The sequence below is a fragment of the Pristis pectinata genome, chromosome 26 (assembly GCF_009764475.1).
Source record: "Pristis pectinata isolate sPriPec2 chromosome 26, sPriPec2.1.pri, whole genome shotgun sequence".
Classification (NCBI taxonomy): Eukaryota; Metazoa; Chordata; class Chondrichthyes; order Rhinopristiformes; family Pristidae; genus Pristis; species Pristis pectinata.
In genome coordinates, this window is record NC_067430.1 from 14,412,726 (window position 1) to 14,421,777 (window position 9,052).

The 9,052-nt window shown below is 38.2% G+C and overlaps 1 protein-coding gene across 1 annotated transcript; it reads right to left on the reverse strand.

Moving 5' to 3' along the window:
* Positions 1 to 423: 423 nt before the first annotated feature.
* On the reverse strand, positions 424 to 8,310 carry hspb7 (heat shock protein family, member 7 (cardiovascular)). Its single transcript, XM_052039473.1, has 3 exons — positions 7,989 to 8,310; positions 5,147 to 5,280; positions 424 to 1,599 (listed from the first exon to the last, which is right to left on the reverse strand). Exons 1-3 carry the CDS (start codon positions 8,185 to 8,187, stop codon positions 1,414 to 1,416), a joined length of 519 nt encoding a protein of 172 aa, XP_051895433.1. The 5' UTR covers positions 8,188 to 8,310; the 3' UTR covers positions 424 to 1,413.
* Between the last annotated feature and the right edge of the window lie 742 nt (positions 8,311 to 9,052).

A 9,052-nucleotide genomic window follows, 5' to 3' on the forward strand; every position in this document is an offset into this window, starting at 1 on the left:
TTGCATTTAAAAACACTTTTGTAACCTCAGGATATCTGAAGCATGTCACTGCTGATGATATTTTTAAACGCAGGCATTGTTGTAATGTAAAGAAATGTAGCAGTTAATTGGCACACACTGAAGTCCCAAAGACATCAGTGAGGTAAACAACCAGTTATCTACTTTTGTGGTTGTGATAGCTGAAGAATAAACATGGGCCTCAATACCCACAGACCTATCTGCTTTCTTCAAAGGGGGGTCTTTTAAGAATTAAAAGGGTCTCAATTCAATTCTCTTAATACTAAAACTGTGGAGTGATGCTTGGATCCACGGCCATTTGAGGCAAGGTCAAATGTGTTTTTTTCATCATAGTAACATATTTTGTTAAGTATCTTGAATCTATGGGGTGCAATCAGTTAACTTTGCCATTGTCAGAGATGAACAGAAACTGGTTCTAATATAAATGTCTTTACAAGTATAGAATTGCTCTTATGATCCGTGATCTTTATGGATTTTCTGGGCATAATGAAATCAATGTTTAAAGGGATGGCACCAGTTTGGTTGTCATGAGCTCATTTTAATCTCCACCAAGCCATCTTCACCACCAACACCATCGTAGGGGGCTGTAGTTATCATTTCACAGAGTTAGCACCATATTTGATCTAATTTTTAAAGATTTCTAAGCATTTTTAATGTTAGAGGAACTGGAGTACTGTGCTCATGTGCTAAGACTACTTAAGGGGAGAGTTGAACAATACCTTTTGGGCATTATATAGAATTTTTTATTTTAGTCTATAGTAAAAGGACATTATTGGATGTAATAACCTTTTCACATTCCTGAAGAGCCATATATCCTTATATTTCAGAACAATTCCTTTGGAGTACCATTAGCAATGTACACTCTCTTTTACGCTTGTCTAAGTCACAGAAATTAAATTCTTGTTAAATAATGAAGTAATTATTGCAAATCTATATACAAGATCACATAAACAGGAAATCTAGACCTACGAACAGACCTGAAAAGAGTTGCTATCTATGTTACTGATCTTTATATCTTACAGTAAAAGTCCATTCACACACACAGAACATTCATTATCTCCATTATCACTGCATGTAATGAACCTATCTGTTGTGTGGAATAAGAAAGCATTCAAATGCATCTGTCACTAAATTGCAAATCATAGATGAGCAATGGAAGCATAATATAAATGGAATTACTAAATAATTTGGCAGAAGTGTCAATTATCCCATTTCACAGGCTTTGCTCAACGTTTCCATGATTAAAAGAGTTGAGATGATATCTTACAATAATATATTGGCAGGAAGCAGTGATAAACACCAGCACACGCTGCATTCTGTATTACTGATACACTACTACCAGCATTATCAAACACCACTCTGCATTACAATAAAGCAGCGTTCAGCACTCTTTTCTCAGATCTTAATCTCAGTTCTGAAAGTCTGTTGCACATGCTCGGTGTGCTTGGCTGGATGCCTCTTTGCTTTAATCGTCAGCGTCCCATCATCACCCAAGGCGGACGTCACAGAGGTGGGGTCCACATCATCTGGTAGCTGACATTTGTGAGTGAATGTATTCATTACAGTTCCATCTGCAGCAAGCTGAAAATGAAAGACAATTACTCTGCATTTGTACAGGTGATAGGTCTGAGCATGTGGAAAACAAAGGATTCCTTTCATTGGACAAGGGCATGTGTATTAGCAGGGCTACAGATTTGAATTGTTGCACTTTTTGGGAGCATGAGAGGCAACAATCTTGAAGAAATTATCACTGATATTTAATGATATCACATCAAAGGCGCAAAGGTCCTTAACATTTTAATTGTTTTTGTCTTGAGATAGAAATGGTCAAATGGAATGATCAATTCCTCGTCCCACCTTTATCTTGTCCTGGCATGTTAGGGAGGGGCAAGGAGGATCATGCTTGGATTCCTAATGCTGGAGGGAGAATGTTGTTTCTTAAGCACTCTGGGTACATCCACTAGTAGTTGCATTTTTGGTCCGACTGATTTTCTGCTGTTTGATGATGACAAATTGAAAGTTGTCAGCTGTGCATGCTCGATATGTCCCAGGCCCAAAATATAATTCTGACAAATAAAGCTTTGTACCAATTATGTTCTCCTTTGATTTTATTTTTGTTTAATTTGTTTTTGGGACTTTTTTGGATACTGGCCAAACTTTATTTATTGACTATTCCTAACTACCTTGCAGTTTGCAAGAAGTAGCCTAGTGGTTGTAGGATTGAACCAGTAACATAGTGCTTGTGTGTTTACCTTCCCATTACGGCAACTCAAGGAAGTGGATGTAATCTGCTATGTATGGGGTAGTCCCCAAATATTACTGTGGGAGATGCTGGGTTATTGAAGTACCCAGCAAATTCATTCATAACCCTTAGGGGGTAAATCCAGAATGGTTCTGAATTTCAATTATTATCAATTCCCCAAATAATGCACAATAAATGCACAAATCTTGCTAATATTGCTCACATCCCAAGAATAAATATTTAAAATGTGACGAGTATTTATCTAAGAATTATTTCTTTTTACAGATCAGTGGTAGTGTTCTGTAGATGTGGATAAATATAGCAGAATTGGAATCTAATGTGAGTCACAGCAAGATATGGTTGCATGTTTTCTTCCCTGAAGCAAATGCACTTAAGTACACTATAAGCTGCATTTCTAGTGTATTCTAGTGTTTCTAGTGTTTTCTGTTTTTATTGAACCTTTGAGATGAGTTCATTTTCAGGTGTGAAATAATGATTGAGGAACTATAACTGGTTTCTTAAAATATAAAAGCTTATGCTCTATACTCTGCAAAAGTAAAATTCAGTGAGGGACCTCATTCAGGTAAATAGTACATTAACTGTTTGGGCAAGGTAGACCAAAAATTTCAAGGTAGGAATAAATGTAACTTAATGAAAAAAAGTCTGAATTTACAAGGAAATTCTTTACTTGAAGTTTGTTAAATGTTTGAAATAATCTGGCACCAACCTGATAGACACAAAACCACCAGTGATTTCAATAATAGCTGGATGCTACAAATGGTGAGCTGAGCTGCAGCTGATAAATGCCTTTGATGGATTTAATCGGCTTTTGTGGTTACATAAGATCTGAATATTTTCTTTCTGCGTGTGCAGAGAATTGAAGAAATGCATTGGATAATATGCTGAAGATAAAAGCAGACTAAGATAATGGCCTCTTGAGTACAATATTACAGGAATCGTACAAAAGGAGAGACATCAAGTAAGACATTGTGAAGTATCTATAGGCAGCTTACTTAAATTATTCCATATACACTGAGGGAACAGTGAGAATAAATGGGGTTTTAATAGTTGCACCCATGCTATACCAAAACCAACGCATGGAACATGGACCTATGACAAAAGAAAGCAAAATAAACTGAGCACATAAGGGGAGTTTAGTTGGGAATTTCCCTAGGTATCATTGCAGGTGGGAGTGGGCATTGTACTAGGTTCCAAGCTGTTTGCTATATTTACAGGACACTGCTCTGCATAGTTCTACCTTACTTTTTCCACATTTGACACTTCCACTTCCTTGGTCGTGTTTTTACAGAGGCCTCTGGCCAGTATCTTGTGGAATCTTTGGGAGAAAACGATCATTTTGATGAGCTGAGCCAGAATGTGAAGAACAGGGCGGCACGGTAGCGTAGCGGTTAGTGCGATGCTATTACAGCGCCAGCAATCGGGGTTCGATTCCCGTCGCTGTCTGTAAGGAGTTTGTACGTTCTCCCGTATCTGCGTGGGTTTCCTCCGGGTGCTCTGGTTTCCTCCCACATTGCAAAGATGTACGGGTAGGTTAATTTGGGTTTAAAATGGGCGGCGTGGACTCGTTGGGCCGGAACAGCCTGTTACCATACTGTAAATAAAAAAAATTTTTTTAAAATTTTAAAAACATGCAACTCTCTGGGGTAAGGGCTTGGGTTGGGGATGGGGGTTGGTGGACATTAGTGGGAAGCAGCAGGAGCCTCAGTTTATTAATGAAGCACTTTCAAATGCTTAAAAGTGCCACAGTTTTCTGTTATTTTCATGTTAAATGTTAAGCTGAAGAAAAGCTCAAAGAAATAAATTTTAATTAAGAAAATTTTTTGTGGCAATGAATATTTTTATTAGTGCTGGAGCCAGTGATCCTGATCTGAGATGCATTGGCTGAAAGGACGACAGAAGCAAATTCAATCACATAATTCAAAAGAGATATAAATATGTACTTGAAGGCGAAAAGTTCTCAAGGGAAAGAGGAGAAACAGAGGAGTGAGATTAACTGGCCAACTTCTGCAATAAGCACTCTCAGGCACATTGGACCAAATTCCCTCCTTCTGCACTCCATCATTCTGTGATCCCATGAATATTTGGCACTTTTAGAAAGTAAACAATTCCAGCCGAAAATGGCTTCAAATGCAATTGGGATGTGTAATTCTTAGAATAAATTCCCAACATCAAAACTAACTCTGTTGCTGCCATCACAAGTTTGAGATAGAGCATGGCCAGTGTGCAGGAAGCCAGTTATTGTCAGAACTGAGGAGATACAGCGCATCTGTTAATAATTAATTGTGGGATGTGAAAGAGAAAAATACATGCAGCAACAGAATTCTAGATCCGAGGGCAATAATCAAAATCCATTTTGATTCGAAGTTCATGGCAAGGTGAGGTGATAGTGGTGGGGAGGGTGGGGTTAGGGTAGAAAGTGGAGGACGACACTCTGCGCACTTTACTCACATTTTCACTGGAGCATTGGCCATTCAGCAGTGTGAATGTTACTGACCATATGCACAATGACAACCATGTGTCAGACAGTGCTGGGCAGAAGATGAAGCTTTGTGACGGGAGGAGCAATCTAGTTTCTTACAGTTGTTGAGCTTTATGGTAAGCTGTGAAAGTTATGGAATGTGTGTTTAAGAGTTGATCTTTGAGTATCATATTATGTGTGTGATACAATAAGCTGACGTATACAGATGTTCTTAAAGTAAAAGTCTTGGGGCCAGTTAAATAAAGTGGTGTGAGAACCATTGGTACAGCAGCCTATGTATCCTAGAGGTCTGTACTATTGAACCAGCTGAAATTCACTGAAGATTTTCTCCTTATCTAGTGACTTTAATTGTGTCAGAGATCAAGAGCTTGATAATGACGCCTTACCTTCTCAGCATGGACTTCAATCTGATTGTTGGAGGTGGTAACAATAATGTCTTCAGGTGAGAAATCGCTCACATCCACTGTGAATTGGTAGTTGTCTCCCAGGGTCTTTACATTGCCCATGTTTCCTGGGCGGCCTATTTGGGTAAAACACATTGTCCAATCCCATCAGAATTGACTGTATTTGCATAAAATGGATAGGATACAGACTGTGCCTGTTGTGATGGGGTGCAAATTACTGTATTTAGTTGTTTAGTTATTGAGACTTAGTTCCAGGTTCAGTCCTTGATGTATAAGGCATGTAGCCCTGACTTTCAAGTTTGTTGATTACAAGATATATTTTGCAGAATCCAGTGTGGGTCAGGAAACCTCATGCACTAAGAACCAGGAGAGTATCAAATGTTGCTCAATGTTTTCCTTGCGTGGGAAAGATAGAAGGCATTAGAATGAAATGTAATATAAAAAAATAAAATTAGAGAGTGTAATTTAAAAATTAAACATTCCTCAAGTTTCAGTAGGTTTACCCTGAAGTGCCACAATTCACATTGTCAAGAAATGTCCTAATTTCGATTATAACTTACCAGAAACTGCTGGTATTTCCACCATCTTCTGTTTTCATTTCAGATTTCCAGCAACTGCATTATTTTGCTTTTGGTTCCTAAATTCAACCACTGGCATGTATTATTATCCAAACCCAACATGGATGGTGGTTGGCATATTTTCAAATAGGATTATCATATTGAGAGACTAATAGAGAGGGGATAGGGTGGTTCTATATAAGTGTGATGATAAGTTAGCAATCCAGTACCAAATATGTGACTGCTTTTTTCAGCACTATGCTAAACAGCATGAGTCATTAATGCACCCAGACGTGATTAATTTGAAATCAGCAGTGTGACCTTTCCAACCCATTAACATTCCACCTGCAGGCAGATTATAAAGTACGCATGCTTTTCTGATGAAGCAGTAATACATTGCAGTAAGTGAGTAGATGGTCACATTTGGAATATGAGTTATCCAAGTCCAATTCAGAAGCCTTTAATTGGGCGCGCCATCCAACAGAGGATCCAAGTGTCTACAGAGACAAGATGGAGAGAAACAAACCGCAGTCTGATAATTTGCAAAGCAATATTAACCAAAATGGAGGGCAGCCGCATAATGAAGTCTGACCATTCAAGGGCCATTTGTTTGTTTTCTTTTCAATGAAAATCTTTGTTACTTGTTCCTGTTCTTCTTTGCTTTCCAATTGCACATTTATCTTTTCCTTGATTTTTCTTCCAATATGTTCTATATTCTATTTTAAGAATATTTTAAATTTTCTTATCTTCTTTTTGCAGAAGACATTAAAGCATGATACCATCATTGTTGCCAAGCCTCCAGAACCTGTGCGAAGTAGCCATTCATGATCTTGAAATCTTAACATTGAGTATTAGTTGGATATTGAACAGCTGGAGCGTGTCAGAGCTGTTGCTTATCTGACATTCAGGTGCATTGTCTTCAAGCAGGATTGCAGGAAAGAGATAAAGAGCAGAAGTTAGGGCAGATTCCCACCTCCCTCTCCATGCCCATTAATTCCTCAGTGTGATGATCCTGAGGCTACTTGAAATACTATATCAATCATATTGGGACTGGCTAACAGAACAGGTTGATGAAGGAAACTAGGGCCCAAAAGCAAAATACTGCAGATGCTGGAAATCTGAAATAAAAACAGAGAGTGGTGGAAATACTGAGGTCAGATGCTGCCTGGCATTTTCTGCTCTTATTTACAACTGAAATTAGAACAATTCTTGTCACATGACCTAATAATCAACAGACTTGAAAATCAATTACAGGCCTTAAACGTTGGAGATTAAAAAGCAGCGAGATATCATTTACTATGCAACACGTCATGAGTTTTCAAATAACTTCGAGAGTTTCAGATTTTGTTCCAATCGTAAGTTTAAGGTTTTCCGTGGGTACAGATTCAGCAGTTTGAATAGCTTTGTGCAATAATCAGAAGAATTTGCATTCTGCTGTCTTATTAAGTTTTCAAAGATTCTCTCTGACTGAAAAATGCAAAGCTACATAAAAGCACATTTCAGACTTGAATTATCCCCCACACATCTGTAATCTCAAAACAAACTGGCACTACTGACTTAAAATTGGCAAGCTTTTTAAACGTTAGAATGTCGCTGTGAGGTTGAGACAGCAAGGCAAGATTGAAATTGATTCACAAGATCGGGATAATGAAATTAAACCAGGATAGTTGGAAAGTACTGTTAGTTGTAGCTTCCTGCTCATTATATTTAGGAGCTTTTATCCCCCCCGGTCTTCCTTCAATGTACTACACCAATAAGAGACCTTCTACTTTATTTTCTGAAGATGACTAATCTTATATTTACGTCAGCTTGATAGCACCAAGTTAATGCCCATAGATCTTTTTTTGGTCATGTCTAGGTGGCTTCATTGCTCCCTATAATTAATTTAGACATAACCTGAAACATAACAATCTGTTACAAGATACGAATTTGAACACTTCAACTTTACAAGAAATCTACATTTAATTTTATTTGCCTTGATTTTATATTTTTCCTTTCACAGATATTTTACATCACGAACAGCTATAATCCCATAGGATTACACTCCATGTCACAATCACTCCTCTGGTCTGTGGTCCCTTGATCATTATTTTCCATCTGCAGAATTAAGTCCTTTTATATACACATTTTTTAGGCAACGTAAGATACTTCAAATTTTAAATAACAATGTCAGTTTAAATTACATAGCCAAACAAGCACCCCTTTCCTTTGGTGATCTTGGTATTAGGAAAAGGGTGTGATTGTTTCTTTAGACAGGTGTCACTTGCCTGAATATCCCATTTGCTCATTTCGTGGCCTCAAGAAGCTTCCATGGAGGATTGAGGACTTCTCAAACTCGTCCCCAAAGAGACCCCTTGTTTTATCCATGCACTGATCCAAGCTTGGAGCCGAGGCAGAGGAGGAGGAAGTGGTGTTCTGATGAAAGCAATGCTCAGATCTGAAAGCAGTGGAAGACCTTACACTCATGGAAGGCAGATAAACTTTTAATCACGAATATTAAATTAATCAGTTCCTTTCTAGCAACCCTCAATGATCTGGTAATGCTGGATAAGCTTCTGAAGTCTGAATGTCTTTTGTGCTTCAGTTGTATTCTCCTCTGCTTTTATACAGACTCCTACCAACTAGCCCGACAGCCGATGTTAAAACCTGATGTTAATTTTAGCCCTGGCCACATCAGGCATGCAGTTGTGAAAACTCTAACAGATGAAAGGTTGCCAGAGCTCTACAAACAAATGGAGTGATCCAGGAATATGTCCTCATAGCAAGCATTCCGAAACTGCTCAATGGAGAACCTAAAAAAGCAATTTGATTCCTGGCATTGCAATTCTTGTTAAAGCTACAGCTCTGCTGTCCAGAATCTGCAAAATACTTTATATAGACTTGCAGCATCTGATTGGGAGAATTGCAAAGATTCGAGAAATGTCTGATGTAACCTTTTGAACTTAAGTTACTCTGGAATCAGCCGATAAAGTTGTTAGTACAATGCAATTCAGTTAAAGAGATTATTTAAAGAGATCTGATAAATATTCCACCTGGGAGGTTTCACTTTAAAAGATACTGAAACCTTAATATCACTTCTCTATATTTATAATTCCCAGTACAGTAAAACTCCAATAATCTGCTATCCAACTATTCAGAAATCCCAATGTTCGGCATCTTGCTCACAAGGTGAATTGGCCACACTTCCTTCACGTTCACAAAGCCCCTTGCACTCCATTTCCACTCTCTGGGACCCTGGTTCCCATGCTCCCTTTAAACATAAAGGATTCACTGGAAGATTTATCAAAATACTGTTTAACACCTAACAATGTTGAATGAAAAGCGTGTTGGG

Bases quoted from the DNA above. Each gene is read 5' to 3' on its own strand.
- hspb7 (XM_052039473.1), bottom strand. From the start codon at position 8,187: ATGAGTGTAAGGTCTTCCACTGCTTTCAGATCTGAGCATTGCTTTCAT. The intron at 5,281-7,988 runs GCAAGTGACACC...TTACCCAAATAG, and splicing joins TGAGCAAATGGGATATTCAG to GCCGCCCAGGAAACATGGGC. The intron at 1,600-5,146 runs GTAAGGCGTCAT...TTTCATTTTCAG, and splicing joins TTGAAGTCCATGCTGAGAAG to CTTGCTGCAGATGGAACTGT.